The 25,110-nt window shown below is 43.4% G+C and overlaps 1 protein-coding gene across 15 annotated transcripts in view; it reads left to right on the top strand.

Moving 5' to 3' along the window:
* The window catches only part of LOC137321665 (regulating synaptic membrane exocytosis protein 1-like), a 984,914-nt gene that overhangs the window by 189,859 nt on the left and 769,945 nt on the right, over positions 1-25,110 (top strand). For 12 of the 15 annotated variants that reach the window (XM_067984173.1, XM_067984180.1, XM_067984184.1 and 9 more), the window contains exon 2: positions 20,645-20,722. The exons of the other annotated variants lie outside the window; for them this stretch is intronic. In XM_067984173.1, coding sequence (XP_067840274.1) covers positions 20,645-20,722 — 78 coding nt within the window. The remainder of the gene's footprint in view (positions 1-20,644; positions 20,723-25,110) is intronic. 15 annotated transcript variants of the gene reach the window in all.

The raw sequence follows: 25,110 nt of genomic DNA, 5'->3' as shown, positions 1-25,110 counted from the left end.
CGATTTTATTGTAGATTTCCAACACTTATGTTTTTCTTTTCGTACCTCCGATTCGTTTTCCTGTTGCCCAGAATTCTGACAGAACTGGTCTGACCTAAACCATTGGCACTTGAGTTTTGCTATTTTTAAGATTTATTTTTAAACCCTGTGCTGCAACATCAGCACAATTCAGGCAGCACAAGGTAGCATAAGATCTGCTCATGGTGAAATGAGAAAGTACTCTTCTTTGCCACTGATGCTGCAAAAAACTCAACTAATACTAATGCATAATACCCATATACTTCCAGCACACTTCCACTGCTCCAATGAGCAATTTATTTGGTTGTGTTATCATTTTTCCCATATTGTGAAATAAGCATGGTTAAAAAGAAAATGTAGATGCTGGAAATCTGAAATAAGAACAGAAAATGGTGGAAATGCACAACAGAGCAGTCAGCATCTGAAAAAGGAAGGTGGGTTCGTATTTTGAGTGCGACCTTTCATCAGAGCTAGTGTTCTAAGGGAGAGTTGCATCTAAAAGCTTTAACCTCTCTTTCTCTTCCAGACATTGATCAATCTGGTGGAGATTTCCAGCATTCTCTTTCTTTATTTTATAAAATACATCACTTACAATCCATATTTTGGGGATATATAAGACTATTCTCATCGTAGACAACAGTCCTTTGTTGTTTTTAAATTGTGAACATTTTATTATCTCCCTTGGAGAAGCATCCTGTACTGATTGATAGGACTCTGTTCTCTTATTGTTACTCCCTCTTTACTTGGTATACTTTCAAAAAAGGAGTCAGTTTCTCAAAAAAATAAAACTACAAAGATGTAAGGGTAAGAGAACCGATTACACGGCCCGAGCAGGAGCCATGCTCGTAGGAGTGATAGGTCGGAGATAAGGATACGACACAATAGCACTTATTCAGTCCCTTTGAGTGTGGCTTCCTATTGGGAGCACAGAATTGCTTAATTTACTCTATAGAGACTGAACATAATTAAGATTGCAGGAGATTAATCCTCCTAATTATGTCTGGTCTCCATGGTTTCCAGTGTTTGCCATTAGGTTTTGTGGTTTGCCTCTGGTCAATTTCTTTATCTTTTTCACCACCGTATCTTGTTTTCTTTATGGGACATGGCAACAACTGTATACATGTCAACATACATGAAAAATACATGTGGCTGGCACCAAGTGCTGTTGACGAGGACTTCTTATCTACAAGGTACCAGCAGGACCTGCCTAGCACCAGGAGGATAAATGGCAGTTCTGGTACAAACATTTGTTTTCCGCACTTATGCCAGATGAAAATCTGCATTTGTTCCAATTTATCAAGAGGGAAAAATGGAAGTGACCATCTAACGCTGGGGGTCAGCACACTGCCCTTTCATCCTGGGGAGCTCGTTTTGAAACCATCCCAGACTGATGGGCTGAAATCCCTTCTCTTTTCCACAATGGGGAGATGATGGAGTGATAGTTCTGTCCACTCCTCCGTCCTACTGCCCTTGAGAGTATGAGGGAGGAAAGCAAAGCAAATCATGAATGTTTCACAGAGCCTCAGCTAATTGTGTGGACAATCACACAGGCTCCTTGTTAAGCAAGCTTTTGTCCCGTTCCTTGGTTTTGCCTGCTTGGACTGGCATTTCACCGCTGTGTGCATTATATAGAAGGGATTCCATAAAGTCCAGGTCACACTTTCTGTTGTTTGCAAATCATTGCTGTACACTTATTGGAAACAAAACAGACTAGATTTTACTCTGGGGGTATAGTAGATAGGGGAACTTTGGGGTAAATTTTAATCTCCAAGAACGGGCGGGTTGGGGGCGGGAGGGGAGTAAAAATACTCCATTTTCAGAGCGGGACCGCATCCCGGCTCCAACATGCCAAATTCTGGGTTTAACCCAGGCAGGTTTGTCTGTGTCTGGAGAGCAGACACCAGGAAGTCCCGCCCCCACTTAAAACCGGCGGGCCGATACTTAAAAGGCAATGTATGTCATTGAGTTACTTAATGTTTTGTGTATTGGAAAACTTAAATAAATTTAACCTTACCTATTCGGGTTTCCCATCACTTCCGATTCACGTCAGGTGAAAGCAGGCAGGAAGAGCCGATCCATGAGGTGAGTGCCTTTATTGCACTGCTTGTAGGCTTGGAGGAGCAGGAATACTTCATCCAGGCCCACCAAGCTCACCTGGCCGACAGGACTCCCCGCCCCTGACCTCCGATGCTGGCTGTGTTCTCCCCCGCCCCGCCAATGTTCAATTCTGTTTGGACATCCCGATCTCATCCATGTCCCCCCTATTCCCTTGCCCCCCGCTCCAATTTTTCCAAGTCCGATAATCTCTCTCACCATCCCTCTGACTTGCAGCTCCTTTTACTGCTGACAGGCAGCCAGCCTGTCAATCAGACTGCCGGGCGCATGGGAAACCCGAAAGCTCAAATACTCATCTTCAATTGAGTTGCGATCGCAGATAGCGCGCCCTCAACTCACTTCCGGGTTCCCCACGCGAATATCTGCGGACGAATGGGTTACCCGGCTCGGAGTAAAAGTTATGCCCTTTGTAACTGTGAGAAGGAAAGGGTTTGTGGGTGTAATGGGCACTTTTCAATTTAGTTGGCCTTTAGTTCTGATCCCCCTACAGAACGGCCATGTTATTGATGATATTATTTACACCCAGAAAAAAATCCGAATAAACAAAAAGAATGTTGACCTTATTTCTCAGGTGACAGTACATTTAAGGGTGCATGCTATATTACACATGTTACACTACTTGCAAATACATGTAATAGAGGTCTTACATATTCTAAGCTGCTGGATCCCTATCTATACTAATGTTCCCAAATAACTACTGGTTAAAAAGCACATGGTAACTTAACAGCAACATTATTAATGGACAGCGTGTAAATGGATTTGGATCACCTTTTTCCACATGACAATAACCGGCAAAGCTCTCAGCACAGTTTATCTTTACACTATCATCATACGTCCTTGTACTTCACAAAATGATGCATCGTTCAGTAACCCATTGCCAGCACAGTGTCAACCGTGGCTCAGTGGTAGCACTCTCGACTCTGAGTCAGTAGGTTGTGGTTTCAAGCCTCACTCAAGCGACTTTAGCACATAATCTAGGCTGACACTCTAGTGCAGTACTGAGGGAGTGCTGCACTGTTGGAGGTGCCATCTTTCAGATGAGACGTTAAACCGAGGCCCCGCCTGCCCTCCCAGGTGGACGTAAAAGATCCCATGGCATTATTTCGAAGAAGAGTAGGTGAATTCTCCCTGGTGTCCTGGCCAACATTTATCCCTCAACCAACACCACAAAAAACAGATTATCTGGTCATTATCACATTGCTGTTTGTGGGAACTTGCTGTTCGCAAATTGGCTGCCGTGTTTCCTACATTACAACAGTGACTGCACTTCTAAAGTATTTCATTGGCTGTAAAGTGCTTTGGGATGTCCTGAGGTCATGAAAGGTGCAATATAAATGCAAGTCTTTCTTTTCTTTTATGTCAGGTGTCAGGTGTGCACTAATCTCCCTTTGTACCTGCAGGTCAAAAGTATCAGACTCTTTCTATTGTCTGATGACAGTGAATGAGTTTGGTCGTTGCTACCATACTCAAACTGCTGTCTGGTTTCAATGCAGATTTCTCACTCTGCTGCCGGGCTGCACTCGGGGCCCTCGCTCTTCTCTCCTGTGCTTAAGATTCTTTCCTCTTAGATCTTAGGCAGAGAACCATCTCCTACCCCCTACCTTGATACCCGCCTCAAGCTGCTCGTTATCACCAGCTGACACACTTTCACAGTCTCAAACCTACTGTGAAGCTTCATCTCCTCAGTTCCTGGTGCCTCTTTTCCCGGGCCTTGTGTTTGTCTGTCTTTGTAGCTTAATTTTGTCTTGCTGCCTTTTCTGGTGAGTTGCTTGCCACGCTCAAATCAGTTGCTCGAGCATTTTGTGCTTCCCAAAGACACGTGTGCCAGCTGGCCCTGACTCTGGTTTCCTATGCTCTGCTCTCGTGTCCTATGATTCTGGGTTTTCTTAGTTTCTTATCTGGTCTGAAAAGGTCACGGGCAAGGCTGCTGGCCACTTGTAAACACCATTACAATAGCTCTACACAGTATTTATTTACAGGGTCCAACCTTGGCAGGGGCTTTCTCGTATTATGAGAGCTAGCTCAAATTCCTGCATTGTACATACCTAACCCTGCACGCTCCTAAAACTCCACATAACAGGACTGCGACCAAAAGGTACAATCCTGCACATGCATTGGTCACATCTCCATCTGCAGTTCTGGGGAACAGATGACCTGATGACCACTGGGACCATGGCAGGCCTTTACATTGTCACAAATCCATATTCATGCTCATTTGGCCTCCTGCCAACAAGAAGGCGCCAGGATGAGTGAATACCTTTCAACCAGCTCCCTACATACCTTTCCAACCCCCTGAGCAGCAGAGAGCCCAGGACCAACCAATGGTCGGTGAGGTCCCAGCACGTTTCTGTCTGGTAGACACATGTACCCCTCAAAACCAATGCTACTTCTTTCAATTATAGAAGGCGGGAGGAACAGCAAACTTTTAATAGAATAGTGGATATGAACGGATGTAAAAACAAATCAGCATTTAGAGAAAGGTAATGGAAATGTACATGACTTACAAATTGGAATTTACATTAATGGAGAGGGAGTGTTGTGGAAGCTCAGTGTAACTATGTGAGGAAGAAATGTATTGTGGGTATAATGGCCATATTTGGTTTCGTTGGCCTTTAATACTCATCTTTAATAGGGAAAGATTATCAATCAAAAATCTGCAGAAAATGTGATCTTTAATTTTGCAATTTTTTTTAAAAAAAGCTTAATTTATTGTATTTTCCTCTCCCTTTTAAGTGCCCCACACAATGTGCTGATCATGAGGACTGAAAGGTAACCTATCCCCAGATTTCTACTTATTCGGTTCTACAACCAAATGAATAAGATGTCACCATGGCCTCCACTCCCCTCCCCTCCCCCCCCCTCCCCTCCCCCCCCCTCCCCTCCCCCCCCCTCCTCCCCCACCTCCTCCCCGCAGCAACTGCTCCCTCCTGACCCGATTGCCCAGCCCTTCCCTATCCGGTCGCCCCGCCCTTCGCGGCCCAACCGGCCCCGCCCTTCATGGCCTGACCATTTAAAGCAATGTATAACTTATGTAAATAAGGGTCCTGTGAATTTGGTCTGCTCCAGCGCCTGACTTGCCACGTGCTAAGCTCCCCCAGAAACCCATGGTGCTAACGGGCAGGGAGGACCCTTCACTAGCGCTATTTAAAGGGATCATGCAGTTCTTGTGTGAGCCATGGCTCAGTGTTTAGCATTCTAGCCTCTGAGTGAGAAAGTTGTGGGTTCACATCCCCCTCCAGTGACTTGAGCACAAAATCTAGGCCAACACTATAGTGCAGTACCGAGGGAGTGCTGCACTGTCGGAGATGCCGTGTTTCGGATGAGCCGTTAACCTGAGGCCCCGTCTGCTCTCTGAGGTGGACTTAGAAGATTCCATGGCACTATTCGAAGAAGAGCATGGGAGCTCTCGCCGATGTCCTGTCCAACATTTATCCCTCAATCAACATCACTAAAAAAAAAATCAAGATCATCTGGTCATTATCACATTGCTGTTTGTGGGACCTTGCTGCGCACAAATTGGCTGCTGCGTTTCCTACATTACAACAGTGACTACATTTCAAAATACTTCATTGGCTGTAAAGCGCTTTGGGATGGCAAGTGCCTCTACTATGGAGCCAAGGCCACTCTCCAGGGACTGCGCTTCAACACTCCTGCGGCTGAGCGCAAGAACAGAGTGCAGAAGTGAGGTCAGCATCTGAGTCCTCTGCAGCACAGCTCGTCTGTGAACTTGCCCTCCGGCGAGTTGGCACCTCTGGCGTCCTCTCCCCTTGCACAGGTTCCTGCACACTTGTGCCCGGTGATTCACCTCTAGCCTACCCTCTAAAGTACACGTGGTGCCAGTCTCTGAGCTGGTGGTTGCGAGGGTGAGATTGAGTGATGCTGCATCATCAGGAAGTCTAGCCTCCTCTTCCTCAAGTGACAGAGGTATGTCCATGTCTTTGGCATCTGAAATGAAAAAGAGGGACAAAGGTTATCTTTTAGTGTGAAGGTAGGGCAGAGAGAGAGAAGTGGCTTGTGAAAGCAACTGCAGTCCGTCATGCAGAACTTAATATGGTGAAATAGAAGTAAGAAGGAAAAAGAGGACAAGGTATGAAGAAACACTTGTACAACATCTTTCCAGCGTTGCCAGTCGCCACGGCCATGACTGCCCCTGCCCGTGATGGCCAACAAGTTTCTTCCGGGGGAGCATGTTTGCAGGTGGGCTCGATCCAGGGTTGCCAACTCTGGTTGGAGGCATTCCTGGAGGTTTGATCATGTGATGTTCTGATCACATGATATCTGATCACATGACTTCTACAAGTATTATTGGATTTACCTTAGAAAGGTTGGGTCCCTTGTCGTTGAGAATCTTTATTTGTGGTTTCACGCCAGCAGCTGCTGGGTGAGAAGTTCCAAGAACCAGGAGGCCACCCGTGAACAGGAGAAGAGGGGAAACCAAGGGTGTGGAAAAGGGGAAACAATTATCTCCATCTCTTCCCCGAGCCCCCATTCCCCAGTCTCGCTCTTCCCCCAACTCTTGAGCCTCCTTCTTTGCGCGATTTCAGGACCCCCCAACCCAATTTTCAGGCCCCCAATTCCCAACCCTTCCCTGGCTCTCTGCGGGTGACAGCACCGAGCAGCAGCAGGTGACAAGCTCCGTAGAAAAGGCGGGAAATGATTCTGTTTAAAATTTAATGCGGCTTAACCTCGTTCTGACTCCCAACACCAGTCTAACAGTTAGTCATTATTTACGGTATCTCACATAAGTGTCTGTTTCTCATGTGGGCGCACCGCGGCAGGAAATTTAAATCGCTCATCTCCTGAGCTGCTGGAGGAAGCGCTCGGGATAGGAACCCCCATTTCAGAAGGGTTGGGAACCCTAGCTCGACCTGCTCCTGTGGCAGCCTCCTGTCTGGAGTTGTGGACGCGCTTCTCCTGCAAGAAAGAAGGGAGTGTTTTAGTGCCTGTCATGGTAGAATGCAATGTGTCAGATGTGAGGTGTGGGGAAATGAGGGTTGCAGTAGTGGTGACTGTGTGAGTATGAGGAGAAGGAGGTGGAGTGAAGTGTGGTGCAGTGATTGTAGGAAGTGAAAGGAAGCGGGGCAGGGGAGTATTGTGAGTAGTGAGACTGGAGGTATGAGCACAGTATTCTTATCTTGACAACTCTGATGAGGTCATTGAACTTTTTGCGGCATTGCAACCATGTCCTTGGAGCTAAGCTCTTGGCATTGAACTCCTCAGCGACCATCTTCCCACTGGCGACGGAATTGTTGCCTGGAGGGTTTTCTGTCTCCTGGTGGGAAGAGGACCTCCCTCATCCTGTCCAATCCCTGCACCAGGGCCTCCAAGGCAGCAGAGAATCTGGGGGCCCAATCTACAGGTCTTACATCCATTTCTCTCTTTACAAGTGTCCTCTGCTGTCTGCCTCCAGCATGCACTTTCCCTTCAAGACGTGCTGGCTGCCCTTAAGTGGCGCCAGAAATGTGCAAACATTGGATGCACGCCTGTTTACGGAGCTGGATATTGGGCGAGTAGCACTGGCTGCACACCTGACTCACGATATAGAGCAGGCAGCACGAACATTACGTGCTGCTTGGGACAGCACTAACAGGCACGTGCAGTGCACGTCTTGCTCCCATTTTTGGGTGCAATCGAATTTCTAGGTCATAGTGTCTCCCATTGAATCAACAGATGAGTCTGTTGTTATGGGTGAAATGATTTTGCCTTGTCATGATGCTGTGCGCATTTTATTGTACAACTGCTTCACAGGGATATGAAAATGCTTAGTCTATATAAAGGAGAAGAAAGGAAAGGACTTGCATTTATATTGCATCTTTCATGACCTCAGGACATCCCAAAGTGCTTCACAGCCAACAAAGTACTTTTGAAGGGTAGTCACTGTTGTAATCTAGGGAAACATGGCAGCCAATTTGCACACAGCAAAGTCCCACAAACGGCAATGAGATAATGACCAGATAATCTGTTTTCTTTAGTGATTGATTGACAGATTGATTTATGTCACAGGTAGACAGAGAAAAGATTTGAATCAGCACAGAACTATTGGCTAGATTGATTACTTTCCATCAATAGGAGGAGCCAGAATTCTGTCAAATCATTCTGTGTAATTGCTATCCCGTCATCAGGTTAAAGAGATTGTCTGTTTTGCTGTTGTACCTTTGAATGCAGAGGTATAATATTGATAGGTGTAGCCTTTGTTATTGTACTACTTTCACTACAGAAATTAGATGTTCTTGAGCTATCTTAGATTGATCACACCTGTAACACTGTAATCTCAATGCCGATGGTGATTACATGTAGATGTTGTTAAATAAAAATGAAGCACTTTGTCAATGGTACAAAATGTGTCAGGTCCTTACTAATTCTAAGGTGAACTAGAGGGTTCATTGTTAACTCTTTGCAGCACTGTCCTAGAGTTTTAAAAGAGGTGGCTGCAGAGGTAGTGGATGTATTAGTTTTGATCTTTCAGATACAGTCCCCATGGATTGGAAGGTGACAAATGTAACCCCACTATTCAAGAAAGGAGAGAGAGAAAACAGGGAACTATAGGCCAGTTAGCCTGACATCAGTAGTAGGAAAAATGCTCGAATCTATTAAGGACATAGTAACAGGGCACTTAGAAAATCCTAATATGATTAGGCAGAGTCAACACAGTTTAATGAAAGAGAAATGGTGTTTGACAAATCTGTTAGAATTTTTTGAGGGTGTAACTAGCAGGGGAGATAAGGGGAACCAGTGAATGTAGTATATTTGGATTTTCATAAGGTGTCACACAAGAGGCTGTTACACAAGATTAGGGCTCATGGGGTTGGGGGTAATATATTAGCGTGGATTGAGGATTGGTTAACTGACAGAAACAAGAGAGTAGGAATAAACAGGTCATTTTCGGGTTGGCAGGTTGTAACTAGTGGGGTGCTGGAAGGATCAGTGCTTGGGCCTCAGCTGTTTTTTATTCGTTTGTGGGATGTGGGCGGCGCTGGCTAGGCCGGCATTTATTGCCCGTTCCTAATTGCCCTTGCGAAGGTGGTGGTGAGCCGCCTTCTTGAACCGCTGCAGTCCGTGCAGTGAAGATTCTCCCACAGTGCTGTTAGGAAGGGAGTTTCCAGAATTTTGACCCAGCGACGACGAAGGAACGGCGATATATTTCCAAGTCGGGATGGTGTGTGACTTGGAGGGGACCGTGCAGGTGGTGGTGTTCCCATGTGCCTGCTGCTCTTATCCTTCTAGGTGGTAGAGGTCGCGGGTTTGGGAGGTGCTGTCGAAGAAGCCTTGGCGAGTTGCTGCAGTGCATCCTGTGGATGGTACACACTGCAGCCACTGTGCGCCGGTGGTGAAGGGATTGAATGTTTAGGGTGGTGGATGGGGTGCCAATCAAGCGGGCTGCTTTGTCCTCGATGGTGTCGAGCTTCTTGAGTGTTGTTGGAGCTGCACTCATCCAGACAAGTGGAGAGTATTTCATCACACTCTTGACTTGTGTCTTGTAGATGGTGGAAAGGCTTTGGGGAGTCAGGAGGTGAGTCACTCGCTGCAGAATACCCAGCCTCTGACCTGCTCTTGTAGCCACAGTATTTATGTGGCTGGTCCAGTTAAGTTTTTGGTCAATGGTGACCCCCAGGATGTTGATGGTGGGGGATTCGGCGATGGTAATGCTGTTGAATGTCAAGGGGAGGTGGTTAGACCCTCTCTTGTTGGAGATGGTCATTGCCTGGCACTTGTCTGGCACGAATGTTACTTGCCACTTATGAGCCCAAGCCTGGATGTTGTCCAGGTCTTGCTGCATGCGGGCTCGGACTGCTTCATTATCTGAGAGGTTGCGAATGGAACTGAACACTGTGCAATCATCAGCGAACATCCCCATTTCTGACCTTATGATGGCGGGAAGGTCATTGATGAAGCAGCTGAAGATGGTTGGGCCTAGGACACTGCCCTGAGGAACTCCTGCAGCAATGTCCTGGGGCTGAGATGTTTGGCCTCCAACAACCACTACCATCTTCCTTTGTGCTAGGTATGACTCCAGCCACTGGAGAGTTTTCCGCCTGATTCCCATTGACTTCAATTTTACTAGGGCTCCTTGGTGCCACACTCGATCAAATGCTGCCTTGGTGTCGAGGGCAGTCACTCTCACCTCACCTCTGGAATTCAGCTCTTTTATCCATGTTTGGACCAAGGCTGTAATGAGGTCTGGAGCCGAGTGGTCCTGGCGGAACCCAAACTGAGCATCGGTGAGCAGGTTATTGGTGAGTAAGTGCCGCTTGATAGCACTGTCGACGACACCTTCCATCACTTTACTGATTGAGAGTAGACTGATAGGGCGGTAATTGGCTGGATTGGATTTGTCCTCTTTTTGTGGACAGGACATACCAGGGCAATTTTCCACATTGTCGGGTAGATGCCATTGTTGTAGCTGTACTGGAACAGTTTGGCCAGAGGCGCAGCTAGTTCTGGAGCACAAGTCTTCAGCAGTACAGCCGGGATGTTGTCGGGGCCCATAGCCTTTGCTGTATCCAGTGCACTCAGCCATTTCTTGATATCACTTGGAGTGAATCGAATTGGCTGAAGACTGGCTTCTGTGATGGTGGGGGTATCGGGAGGAGGCCGAGATGGATCATCTACTCGGCACTTCTGGCTGAAGATGGTTGCAAACGCTTCAGCCTTGTGTTTTGCACACACGTGCTGGACTCCGCCATCATTGAGGATGGGGATGTTTACAGAGCCTCCTCCTCCCGTTAGTTGTTTAATTGTCCACCACCATTCACGACTGGATGTAGCAGGACTGCAGAGCTTTGATCTGATCCGTTGGTTGTGGAATCGCTTAGCTCTGTCTATAGCATGTTGCTTCTGCTGTTTAGCATGCATGTAGTCCTGAGTTGTAGCTTCACCAGGTTGGCACCTCATTTTTAGGTACGCCTGGTTAAGGGATACAAAGAAAGTGATAGGAGCTGCAAAAAGGGAATATGAGAAAAAGCTAGCGAGGGATATCAAGGACAACACTAAAGGGTTTACAAATACATTAAGAGAAAAAGGGTGGCTTAGAGTAATGTGGGCCCCTTAATAATAGGCGCAGTAGATATTGTAATTGGAAATCAGGAAATGTCAGAGTTACTAAATAGCTACTTTATATCGGTCTTCAGAGTAGAGGATGAGGATAAAGTACCAGAGATACAAGGAAAACTAAAAATAAATCAAGGGAAGTAATTAACTAGATTCAATATTAATAATGAAAAAAGCAGTGTTGGAGAAACTAATGAGATTAAAGATAGACAGATTTCCAGGACCCGATGGTTTCCACTGCAGGGTATTGGAAGAAGTAGGTGAGGAAATTGTAAATGCTCCAGTCATGATCTTCAAAAACTCTCTGATTCAGGAATTGTCCTCTTGGATTGGAAAACTGCCAATGTCACTCCATTATGTAAGAAGAGTAGGAGAGATCAACTCGGAAATTATAGGCTTGTTAGCCTAACGTTAGTTACTAGAATCTGTTATTAGGGACAAAGTGACTGAGCATTTGGACAAATATGAGCTGATCAGAGAGAACCAGCGTGGATTTGTAAAGGGTAAGTCATGCCTAATGAACCTAATTGAATTTTTTGGGGAGGTGACGAATGTGGTAGATAAGGGAGTTTCTATCTGTGGATGTTATTTATTTGAACTTCCAGAAGGCATTTGACAAGATTTCACAGAAGAGACTGATAACAAAAATGAGAGTGCATGGAATTGGGGGCAACCTATTGGTCTGGATAGGAAATTGGTTAGGAGGTAGGAGACAGAGAGTAAGGATAATGTGTATGTAATAAAATTGGCAGGATATGACTGGTGGTATCCCTTAGGGACCTTACTGATGAAGGAATAGAGAGCCATACATCTAAGTTTGCTGATGACATTAAGTTAGGTGGCACAGTAAACAGTGTAGATGGGAGCAGAAAGTTGCAAAGGGACATTGATAGATTTAGTGAGTGGGCAAAACTGTGGAAGATGGAGTTTAATGTGGGAAAGTGTGAGGTCGTCCAGAGTATTTTCTAAATGGCGAAAGAAGCTAGGAACTGTGGGTGAGCAGAGAGATTTAGGAGTCCAAGTACAGAAATCATTAAAAGCTAGTGGACAGGTCCAAAGATAATTGAAAAGGCTAATGGAATGTTGACCTTTGTCTCAAGGGGGCTGGAATACAAAGGGGTGGAAGTTATGTTACAGTTATATAAAGCTCTGGTTGACCCCATTTAAATTACTGCGTTCAGTTCTAGGCACCACACTTCAGGAAGGATATATTGGCCTTGGAGGGGGTGCAGCGTTTATTCACCAGAATGATACCGGGGCTCAATGGGTTAAATTATGAGAACAGGTTGCATAGACTAGGCTTGTATTCCTTTGAGTTTGAGTTTAGAAGATTAAGGGGTGATCTAATTGAGGTGTTCAAGATGATTAAAGGAGATAGAGGGAAGATATAGGGAGTAGATAGAGAGAAACTATGTCCTCTGGTGGGAAAGTCCAGAACAAGGGGGCATAACCTCAAAATTAGAGCTCGGTTGTTCGGGGGTGATGTCAGAAAGCACTTCTTCATATAAAGGGAAGTGAAAATCTGGAACTCTCCTAAAAAGCTGTTGAGGCTGGGGGTCAATTGAAAATTTCAAAACTGAGATTGATAGATTTTTGTTAGTCATGGATTTTAAGGGTTATGGAACCAAGTGGGTAGATGGAGTTAAGATACAGATCAGCCATGATCTAATTGAACGGTGGAACAGGCTCGAAGGGCTGAATGGCCTACTCCTGTTCTTATGTATGTTTTGTTCATGCCTCCAGCACTGTAGTTTTAACTTTAGCCCAGTAGCACCTTTCCTCATACTTGCCAAACTAGAAGGCTTGCAAAAACTGACCGGCAGCTTCAAAGAAGCTGTCAATGCCCTTAAAAAAAAAACAGCTGTAACTGTCGGCCAATGATGTCTGAAAACAAGTAATTGCACTGAAAGCTCAGCGGGACACAGGCTTGTCATAACTTAAGCTGCAGGTAAATCCAACATTCCATCACTTGTGCTTAATTTTTTTCCTGTGCACATGAAAGTGTTTTCCAGCAGTGGTGAACCTCTGAAGGTGGATACAAGTGCTGAAGGTATAAAACTTATTTTCTAGGGTTGTAAGAGAGCATGTTACCCTAAAGAGTTTTGACTTTTGACATCTTTATTTGGTACCTTTTCCAAAATTTTGGAGTCACCTGTAATCCTGCCTTTCAAGCCATCAATAATTTATCTTGGAAGGGTTAAATATATTTATGGCATGAAAATAAGATAATAGTTGCATGTTACCCTTGATTTTTGTACCATTAGAAATTATGTAGTGAAGAGAGGAATGGAGATTGATTAATGGAAACATTATAGATGAGGAGGGATGAGCAACAAACAAAGCAAAGGAACATAAACTTCTGTATCTGGTTTAAATAATCCAAGCCAAATGTCTCCAATTATTAATAACCACGCACAATCACACACCCACACAATCACACGCTGGCACAATCACACGCCCACACGAATTTGCGACATATACAGCCATAACTCATCGAGGGATTCACATGTACGGCTGTAACACTTACACAGGATTCACACATGTAAAACTATACTGTTTGTAGCCTTGAAAAGTTGTTTCAGTATGTGGAAAAAGAATTTTATTATCCATGCACAAATCTGTGACTGGTTTGCTTCAGATTCAGCCAAACAGAGAAGAGATTGTTCATATTAAGCACCAGTAATTGTATCAAATTGCAGTGACTGAAACTCTGATATAAGCAGACATGAAATTTAACCGACACAAAATTTCATCTACTTTTATAAATTCAGTCAAAATTTCTTGATTAACTCCCAGTTTAAATAATGCAGATGGTACTCAAGGCATGCACTTGACCAGATGCCGGCTTCTTCCTTTATCTCAAACAAGACAGTCTATATCAGTGGACAAGTCCCGTGGGATTTTCCCTAGTATCCTGCTGGCACAATACACCCTTGGGCTATCTACAAGTTCTGTGGAATTTCTCCTCGTACGCCAATAGTCAGTACGCCCTTGGACCACCTTCAAGTCCCATGGGATTTTTCCTGGTATCCCAGCGGGTCACATGTTACACTGCATACATACTGCTTGAAAAACATAAACTGCTATAAATCTGTAACTTAAAGGAAGAACCAGAGGGCCAGCCAATCCATAAGACCCATTTGCCGCTTTTGTGTCAAGGTGTAATATACTGTAGTAACAGGCTGTAGAATCCATATCTAATGTGAAATATGGGATGTGAGACAAAACTTCAAGATTGTTAAAAGATTAGCTAAAAAATGGGAATACGATTTGACTTGTAAACTAAAAGCTCACTGCTCTCATTTAAAAATTAAAATTAGAATTATTATAATTATGGTTAATAAAAATAAATTGGTAATGAACTACAAGAATTTTAAAATGATAGACACCAATCCTACTAGGAACATTTGTTTTTACAGAAATTCCCTCAGCCAGTAAAATGGCAGCACAGTGTGGTCCCCAACAGTATGGTTCCTTCAGTGTCCTAGGCCCAACCATCTTCAGCTGCTTCATCAATGACCTTCTCTCCATCATAAGGTCAGAAATGGGGATGTTCGCTGATGATTGCACAGTGTTCAGTTCCGTTCGCAACCCCTCAGATAATGAAGCAGTCCGTGCCTGCATGCAGCAAGACCTGGACAGCATCCAGGCTTGGGCTGATAAGTGGCAAGTAACATTCGTGCCAGACAAGTGCCAGGCAATGACCATCTCCAACAAGAGAGAGTCTAACCATCTCCCCATGACATTCAACGGCATTACCATCGCCAAATCCCCCACAATCAACATCCTGGGGGTCACCATTGACCAAAAACTTAACTGGACCAGCCACATTAATACTGTGGCTACAAGAGCAGGTCAGAGGCTGGGTATTCTGCTGCGAGTGACTCACCTCCTGACTCCCCAAAGCCTTTCCACCATCTACAAGGCACAAGTCAGGAGTGTGATGGAATACTCTCCACTTACCTGGATGAGTGCAGCTCCAACAACACTTGAGAAACTTGACACCATCCAGGACAAAGCAGCCCACTTGATTGGCACCCCATCCACCACCCTAAACATTCACTCCCTTCACTGGTGCACTGTGGCTGCATTGTGTACCATCCACAGGATGCACTGCAGCAACTCGCCAAGGCTTCTTCGCCAGCACCTCCTAAACCCGCGACCTCTACCACCTAGAAGGACAAGAGCAGCAGGCACATGGGAACAACACCACCTGCACGTTCCCCTCCAAGTCACACGCCATCCCGACTTGGAAATATATCGCCGTTCCTTCATCGTCGCTGGGTCAAAATCCTGGAATTCCCTTCCTAACAGCACTGTGAGAGAACCTTCACCACATGGACTCCAGTGGTTCAAGAAGACGGCTCACCACCACCTTCTCGAGGGCAATTAGGGATGAGCAATAAATGCTGGCCTTGCCAGCGACGCCCACATCCCATGAACGAATAAAAAAAATACAGTTACCAACCCTCCTGGATTTCCTTGGAGAATCATGGGCTCTACAGCTGGCGACCCGGGAGAAATGGTCCTTGTGTGCACGCTTGGTGCAGCACCCTTATTGCTGTGGCTTGCAGCCAAACAGCGTTCCCTGGGCCCTCTTGGTCTCCGCGGTGCTAATGGCTTGCCGCATGTCCGGTGAAGTTGCGTTAGTGGTGCAGGGAGCCAGTGCGGAGTGTGCAAGAGACAAGTTACAGTGGTGGGGGTTCGATCTATAAATTAATTTAATGTATAAAACTTCATTGTAAATGATATGAACTGAGCATTCACAAAGACAAAGTAGGAAATCAATGCCCTAATGAAGTGCCCCTTATTAACAGACACAATAAAAATTAACACTGGAGAAATTTAATTTTGAGTTCGAGTTCTTACATTTGAGTTCAAGTGAGTGAAGTGTGAGTTTGTGGGGCAGGATTTAAATTCAGAATCATGATTGGGCCACATGACATAAGTAGAGATTAAGTGTTGTTAAATACACACATTCCTGCACCAAATAAATACAGTCAGCATGTTGGTGAGGCATCTTTTGATTCAACTCTTATTTTTCTGCCAATGCTGCTTTTAACAAACTTGACAATTTGAACTTTCCACTCAGGTTGCCAACTCTCCCGAATTGTCCGGGTGTTTCCGGGATTGAGGGTTGCTCTCCTGGGCACTGCTGCTGACAACCCAGGAGAAAAGTACTTTCCATCCACAGATCACAGAACTTCATGCCAGCGTGCCTCAGCCGTCCCGACTTGCAATTCCTGCCCACCATCATACCCACTCAAGGAGGCTGTCTAACTGTCTCAGCAATTCCCCACCTCCCAGAATCGGCCTGGAATGTCGTTGTAGTGGTTCTGCCCCTTGTACTTCCAATTAAGTTACGGCGTGGAGCGCGACCAACAACAAGGAAATGCCCTGCCTGAGAATTTCAACTCTGTTCTCTGTCCTCTGTTTAATAACCAGTCCAGCCCGCAACATTTGTGATTGGGCCATTAGGATCAGGATCGGTAAGGGCGGGGTGATTGAAGGAGGGAAGGATGGAGCAGAGCCACAGGCCGCAGCCCCTGGGTGCACTAACCTGGCCGGTGGGAGAGGGGCAGTTCGTGTCAGCCTGCACTGTGCGTTGTTGTATAAAGGGCCGGATTTTACTGGAGCCGGACATCTCGCAGTGCGCCCCGTTAGTTAGACTTTTTCCTGCACCTTTCAGCTCAAAAATGTTTTGCCCTGTAAGCTGCTGGAAGTGCGAGCTGAGAACGGCACAGCAAGGGCAACGGGGCAAATGGGACCTTGGTGAACGACGGGACCAACAGTCCATCTCCTTATTGAGATTCAAGGATTGAATAATAAATAGAGGAAGGACTGAGAAAGATGGTGATTAAGAGTGGGTGAATTCAATATCAAATCAGGGACAGAACGAGAAATAAAGAGAGAGGAAGAAAGATTGGGTTAGGAGAGAGAGAGAAAAAGAGTCAGAAAGGAAAAGTAAAAAAAAAGATCAAAAATTTAAATTTGACATTTTTTAAATCTCCAACAACAATTCACAACCTGAAGGAATGAAACTCCACACATATAATTGTTCACGTTCTGGGCAAGAGAGGTTGATTGGCAGTCACTAACAATTATCATGTTGTTAAGAGTACTTACGCTATTAATTACTAGATTGAACTTTTTGTGGCGAGTTTAATGGGCAATTAATGTGCAAATGCAGCAACTTCATGAAAATCACGGGGAGGTTAAGGGCGAGATGCCATTTTCACCAAGCTAACGGTGGAGTGGCGCAAATCATCCAGCAGTTGTGACGATTCGCAATTCCCGGGGTATTTCTTCCTTGCTACAAGTTGCTGACCTATTTGCACATTAATAACAGCGTGCTTCATTCAGACGCTTTTATTTTTTCAGCAAATTCCAGCCCAATATGTTTTATTGCGGGAGTCAGGCAGCTTTGGTGCTACTCCCTGAGTACTGAGCCTCACCACCTAGAAACTGGGCTTCTACTAAAGGGTGTGGGAATTAGTGAATTGAATGAGGTTTGGTTATGGTTTTATTTATTATTTTTACAACTTGCTGTGTATTGTAAAAAGTCATATCATTGTATGAAAATTTTAGTGAGAAGTTACTTATTTTGATGTTTTTGTTTAATCAGTAGATTTTACTTGGTGTTTCTCGTTGTGGACAGTACTCTAGAAATATCAGAGCAGTAGTTTTATTTAAACATTACTTATCCTTATATCTTTCTATTCTTTGTGTTATTTCTTTGATTTATAAATTATGTTATAATTCATCTCACTGAAATCTTTGCATTCTACATTGGCGATACTGAGACACAACTAAGGCAAATGTAATAACATTTGCAAACAGTGGGGAAATGTTATGTGATCAAATATCACATGATCAAATCTCCAGGAATACGTCCGACCAGAGTTGGCAAGCTTATTCAGCCTTGCTTGATGGTTATGGTGATCGAAGGATTGGTGGTGGAGGCCAGTGCACCAGTTTCACGGCGCACTGACCGCTGTGCCGATTCTCCAAATGCCTTCCTTTTGATCAGGACTGCGTGCTGAGAGATGGGCTGTGGGAAATTTATCGTTATACACCTTCGATACAGCCTGGCTATACATTTGAATTCATTTTCTACTGGCAGAGGCTTTCTTTCTTAGAAACTTCATGACCATCATTTTAAAAAAAATGTAAAACACACACAAACGCGCACACAGACCCGCGCACACACATACAGGCTCACGCATGCATGCGCACATATGCGCTCACATGCACGTGCATACAAAACACCCGCACACAGATACCCGCACATATGCAAAGTCCAAAACAATCCCAGTGTCCCACTGTCTCCCCATTGCCCTGTATCAATCCAAAACGAATCCCATTGCCCCAGTCTCTCCCATAGTCCTGTACCAATCCAAAACTAATCCCACTGGCCGCTCTCCCCATAGTCCTGTATCTTCCTCTTCTTCAAATTTTTATCCCTCTTTCCCTTAAATATTCAATAGTCTGCCTCAAGCACTCCGGATGGCAAAGCGTTCCAAAACCTTCTGTGTAAATAAATTTCTCCTATCCTCTCTCTTCACTCCCTTAGTGACAATTTTAAATTGATTCACAATATGTTCCTGAGAAATCCCAGAAGACAGATTATAAAGTTGCAAATATCGCTCTGTTAAATGAATCTCCTTAGAACGGGACTAGACCAGGAACTCTGGGTTAGAAGATGCAAAGCAGATTGATGCAGTGATCATAGACATTGACATATTCAGAGAATTGCTAATTAATTTTTGTTAAAATGGGACTCTGATTAGCACAACTGATTTTTTGTTCTGCGTCAGATTTTGCTGAGGCACACTTAATCCCCAATGATAGCCAAATTTTGTTGCTACAATCATTTAACTATTAATCTATGTTGAAAAAAGGGAGGGATAATTCCTTATTTCAGTTAGGGTACTGAAGGAGCATTTCAGCACAGAAATAATAACTGAGCTGGGCTCTCCCATAGTACATTGGGTGAAGGCACTATCCAGTGTGGTACTGAGCCATACAAACCAGGTTCAATCCTTGCTCTGTGCTGGATGGGCTATTGAGCAAAGGGAGGGGAAAATCCAGGGCTCCCACTCTTGAATGCTGCCCACCAATCTCTGCTGGGGAGTCATTGTTCACAAAAGATAAGTACAGGATAGGGAGGCCATGCAGCTCATCCAGCTGATCTTTCCATAGAAACCTGTGATCCTCCCTCCTCCCCATCTAAGTGACTTGAGTTGTTGCTACTGTTGGGTGGGAACACAATCAGTCTTAGCTGTAGTGCTCCCGATGGTCAAGGAAGCCTGCCTGTATTCAGTAGACAGGCTCCCTCATGAAGAACCTTCACTTTGGAAAGCTCATACTTGTTGAGTCAACAAGAATCAGCAACGTCAGGAAAGGAGGAGAGGAACACACATTTTTCTGCTTGATGATACTTAGATCTGAACATTCTGCTTTTCATAGATGTTTTATGAAAATTGCAACAAATTTTAGTGCTCAATAAACTGGTTAAGATCATTTTTGCAAAGTTTAAACAGACTATATCCCTCTTGATGGTCTTTGGAGATAGGATTCAATAAATGTCAGCAGTATCAGCTGCATACTACAGCAACGTCCTTACATTTCCCTGCTTTCTCATACATTTCAAGGTCAATCAAAGGTGACAGTAACACTAACATTTTTTAATTGTTATTTACAGGCCTGTAAAATTATCAGTGTTGAAGATAGCTCATTTAAATTATTTTTAAAAAAGATATTTGGACTTTTCATAAATGTTAATGAAGCCCAAGTTATAAATTGGCCCTTTCATGATCACTGTTTTGTCTGTTTCTCCTTTAATTTTTTTCGGACTGTTACTTAGTTGTTTATGTGCAGCAGTCTGTAATCGTCTGTGTCCGTATCCCTTTGACTTGTGTTGTATCTGTTTGTCTCTTGTGCTGTTTGAGGTCTGTAGGGCACTCATAGGCAAGAAATGAGGCTTCAACCCCAAGCGGGATATCTTGTTTTAAAATAAGAAAATCCAAAGCTCTTGTGTTCTCGTGATGATTCTAATTAAAATCACATCGTTGAGAACAAGTGCCACATAATATGAAGCCTGCGCCCATAACAATATTTACACTAGGATATAGTTGTAAATTTCTTGCTATATACGGTGTGTGTTTTGTTGGCATATCTTCAAGTACACGTAGCATTTTTTCTATGTTCTCTCTTGCATTGTGGAGTGCATTAGATTAATTCCCTCAAATAAAATTAAGCTAATAGTCCAGAAAACAGTCCCATCTTTATTTAGTGATATGTCACAAACTAAATCGACCATACAAACTAAATTTTTGAATTAAGTCCAGAATAGGCCAGCATAAGGGATACTGTCTCTTTAGCCCAATGCAACATATGCAGTATATCCTGTATCAAGAGATAACCTGGGCTAAAATAATAATACAACGTATGACTTTTATAGCTTGCCCCAATGGAACGAATTGCCAACAAACTCGTCGAAGAGACTCAGCAAGATGTATTCTTCTCCAGATCTGGACCAGTATGTTGTGTTTTATCCATTCTACATTTTACAAACTTATATTCATTAAGCTATTGTGCAAGAAATATTTAAGAAACTTAAAAGCAAACAACTGAAATGTAATTAACCTTGTTGATTGATTGAATTGTTTATTTAGAGTTATTTAACTATTGATTCTGCTATTTGTTTAACAGTAAGCCTTCAAGTGAATCATTAATTTTGAGCTATTTAGTTTTGATAATTTATTGAAGTAAATTATTGACAAATTGGCATTAAAGTAGTTGTTTGTGTGATTTGTTATTCTGGTTGTAGATATATTCTGCATTTACTGATTGTTCAATCTTCCAGTCACTTTCATAAGACACGTCTTATATTTTTTAATGGGTCTTGCGTGGTTGTGCATGACCAGTTGTTGCTGGGCCCTTGCTGTGTGGATGTGAATTTGAGGATGTGACCAGAGCTTTCTCAGAATTGACTAGAGTACAACAACCAGGCTTTACAGAGGGGGGAAAAAATCTATTAATGAATCCACTTGTGAGTTCTGTTGTCGGGTGCACATATTTGTGTTGCGAAAACTGAATTTAGATATGTGGGTCCAAACTCCTGAACAGTGCAGGCACAGGAGAAAAGGGGCATTTGAAGTTTAAAATGAAAATAAATAATGTAAAATAAAAGTTAAAATAGGGAAAGGAGAACAAATGAGAAAAAAAGATGAAAGCTAAAGTTTTAAAATGTTATATTTAAAAGTGTTTTTTATTAACATTATATTATGACATTAATAAATATATTCCTGATGTGAGTAACTTTACTATTATAATATTACGTGAGATTAATTCCTTCATTGCATAAACTGAAGTCTTTTTAAAAAAAAAGGTCTGTCCAGGAATGATACGATTACCTGGAGCTGCCAGCAGTTGGGATTAAAATAGTTTTAGACATTGCGGGGGCACACTTATCTATTAAACATCTGGGTGAAATTGCATTGTGCAATATTAGTAACTAATATTAGTGTGTTTGTATGAAATTCCATTGTCTGCTGTTTTAACAGAGGCTCTTTGATTTCAAATGGGTTAATGCCTTTGTTGAGATGGCGAACGGCAGAATTCTATACCCTATTTGTCACTGATTTGTCACAGCACAATTTCAACCCAATTGTGTTTTAGAATATGATTGTATGAAAAAGGACAGGAAAGACCAATTGGTCCATGTATGACCCATGCAGCCTGTCTGCACCATCAATTCCCCCCTGTCCCTACCCACCACACAATCTGCAGGGAGAGACAAAAATCCTGAAGCCAATTTCGGAAAAAAGCTAAATTCTTAACAGTACTTGATTACCAGTGTGACAACCAGCTTACAATGGCCAGCCCTTGCTTAATTTATTCACTGGCCAAGTATTGTGGTTAATTGGACCCACTTTTAACTCAAGATTGCGACTTTGATGTGATGATATGCTGAAAGTTACAGAACGCTGTCCAATGTTTCAGTGTGTTTTAGATGTAGTCACTGTAGTGTTCTTAATACATAGAAACAAAGAAAATAGGAGCAGGAGTAGGCCATTCGGCCCTTCGAGCCTGCTCCGCCATTCAATATGATCATGGCTGATCCTCTGTCTCAATACTATATTCCCACTCTCTCCCCATACCTCTTGATGCCTTTTGTGTCCAGAAATCTATCTAGCTCCTTCTTAAATATATTCGGTGACTTGGCCTCCACTGCCTTCTGTGGTAGAGAATTCCACAGGTTCACCACCCTCTGAGTGAAGAAATTTCTCCTCATCTCAGTCCTAAATATCCTACCCCGTATCCTGAGACAGTGACCCCTCGTTCTGGACCCCCTAGCCAGGGGAAACATCCTCCCTGCATCCAGTCTGTCTCGCCCTGTCAGAATTTTTTATGTTTCAATGAGATCCCCTCTCCTTCTTCTAAACTTGAGTAAATACAGGCCTAGTCGACCCAATCTCTCCTTGTATGACGATCCTTCCATCCCAGGAATCAGTCTGTTGAACCTTCGCTGCACTGCCTCTATGGCAAGAATATTCTTTCTTAGGTAAGGAGACCAAAACTGCACACAATACTCCAGGTGTGGTCTCACCAAGGCCCTGTATAACTGCAGTAAGACATCCTTGCTCCTGTACTCAAATCCTCTTGCAATGAAGGCCAACGTACCATTTGCCTTCCTAACTGCTTGCTGCACCTGCATGTTTGCTTTCAGTGACTGGTGTACAAGGACACCCAGGTCCCTTTGTACATCAACATTCCCCAATCTATCACCATTTAAATAATACTCTGCCTTTCTGTTTTTCCTTCCGAAGTGGATAACTTCACATTTATCCACATAATACTGCATCTGCCATGTATTTGCCCACTCAGTCAACTTGTCTAAATCACCTTGAAGCCTCTTTGCATCCTCCTCACAACTCACGATCCCACCTAGTTTTGTGTCATCAGCAAACTTGGAAATATTACTTTTGGTTCCCTCATCCAAATCGTTGATATATATTGTGAATAGCTGGAGCCCAAGCACTGATCCCTGCGGTACCCCACTAGTCACTGCCTGCCACCCTGAAAAAGACCCATTTATTCCTACTCTCTGTTTCCTGTCTGTTAACCAATTTTCAATCCATGCCAGTATATTACCACCAATCCCATGTGCTTTAGTTTTGCACACTAACCTCTTATGTGGGACTTTATCAAAGGCCTTCTGAAAATCCGAATAAACCACATCCACCGGTTCTCCCTTATCTATTCTACCAGTTACATCCTCAAAAAAAACCCCAGTAGGTTTGTCAAACATGATTTCCCTTTCATAAATCCATGTTGACTTTGTCTAATCCCATTGATATTTTCTAAGTGTCCTGTTATCACATCCTTTATAATAGACTCTAGCATTTTCCCTACTACTGATGTTAGGCTAATCGGTCTGTAGTTCCCTGTTTTCTCCCTCCCTCCTTTTTTAAATAGTGGGGTTACATTTGCCACCCTCCAATCTGCAGGAACTGTTCCATAATCTATAGAATTTTGGAAGATGACAACTAATGCATCCACTATTTCCATGGCTACCTCTTTTAGTACTCTGGGATGCAGATTATCAGGTCCAGGGGATTTATAGGCTTTCAGTCCCATTAATTTATCCAGCACTATTTTTTTACTAATACTAATTTCCTTTAATTCCTCCTTCTCACTAGACTCTTGGTTCCCGAACATTTCTGGGAAGTTATTTGTGTCCTCTTCCGTGAAGACAGAACCAAAGTATTTGTTTAATTGCTCTGCCATTTCCCTGTTCCCCATTATAAATTCTCCCATTTCTAACTGTAAGGGACCTACATTTGTCTTCACTAATCTTTTTCTTTTTACATACCTGTAGAAGCTTTTACAGTGCACTTTTATATTCCTTGCAAGTTTATTCTCATATTGTATTTTTACCCTCTTAATCAATCTCTTGGTCCATTTTTGCTGAATTCTAAACTGCTCCCAATCCTCAGGCTTGCTACTTTTTCTGGCAACTTTATATGACTCCTCTTTGGATCGAATACTATCCCTAATTTGTTTTGTTAGCCATGACTGGGCCGCATTTCCTTTTGTTACGAACAATTTGAGATGAGTTGGACGTAATTAAGCTGCCTTCCAACTCTGGTTTCTACGCTGATGAGGAGTACTTCTAGAAATGAAGTACTTTATCGTATTTTGTTTTGAAGCAGAATTGTTAACCTATTTTAAAACTCAATACATTTATGAAAGGAAAAGAATGTAATGATGCTTGTGTATGAGAGATGTTTGGTATTATCACAATACCAGACACTAACTTCCATCGCAGCATGGATTCTGGATCCGCACAGCGTCGTTTTCAAAAATTCCCAAAATGTGATGCGCAAAATAATAAATGTGGAATGTTTTGTTTGTATTTATTTTAAAATATATACAGAATATTTAAAGTTGTAAAGCAACAGGCCTTGACTGATGGCAGTCACAGTTACAGCGTGTCTATAGAGCGGCTTTGTTCCTTGTTTAAGCGGGAGCTTCCTTCACTGCCACAGCACAAGATTGTGCATTATGAGCAAATGGGATGGAGACCCGTCCTTTATTAACTCTCCCTAATGCCCTAGGAACTGCCACACTCACAGTAAAATCTTATCCATCTTCCTGCTGCCCTAGCAGTTGAATCCAATAATATGTTTCTCCAAGGCATTTATATAACTTTGCCTTGAAGAAATCTAAGCTACTTCCCCCTACAGAATCCTGCTACGTTATTCCACAAAGTAACCATTCTCTTGTTGATGTTTCCTTACTTCCCATCCCATCTGAACATGTTTCTTCTGATATCATACTCATGCCCCTTTGTTTTAGGTGAAAGGCTTGGTTGGAATAAACAAGTGGATTGTACATGGTGTATGGAATGAAGGAGTCTTG

Source organism: Heptranchias perlo, chromosome 5 (genome assembly GCF_035084215.1).
Source record: "Heptranchias perlo isolate sHepPer1 chromosome 5, sHepPer1.hap1, whole genome shotgun sequence".
Lineage (NCBI taxonomy): Eukaryota > Metazoa > Chordata > Chondrichthyes > Hexanchiformes > Hexanchidae > Heptranchias > Heptranchias perlo.
The sequence above is the reverse complement of the archived record's forward strand: the minus strand, read 5'-3'. Positions and strand labels throughout refer to the sequence as shown.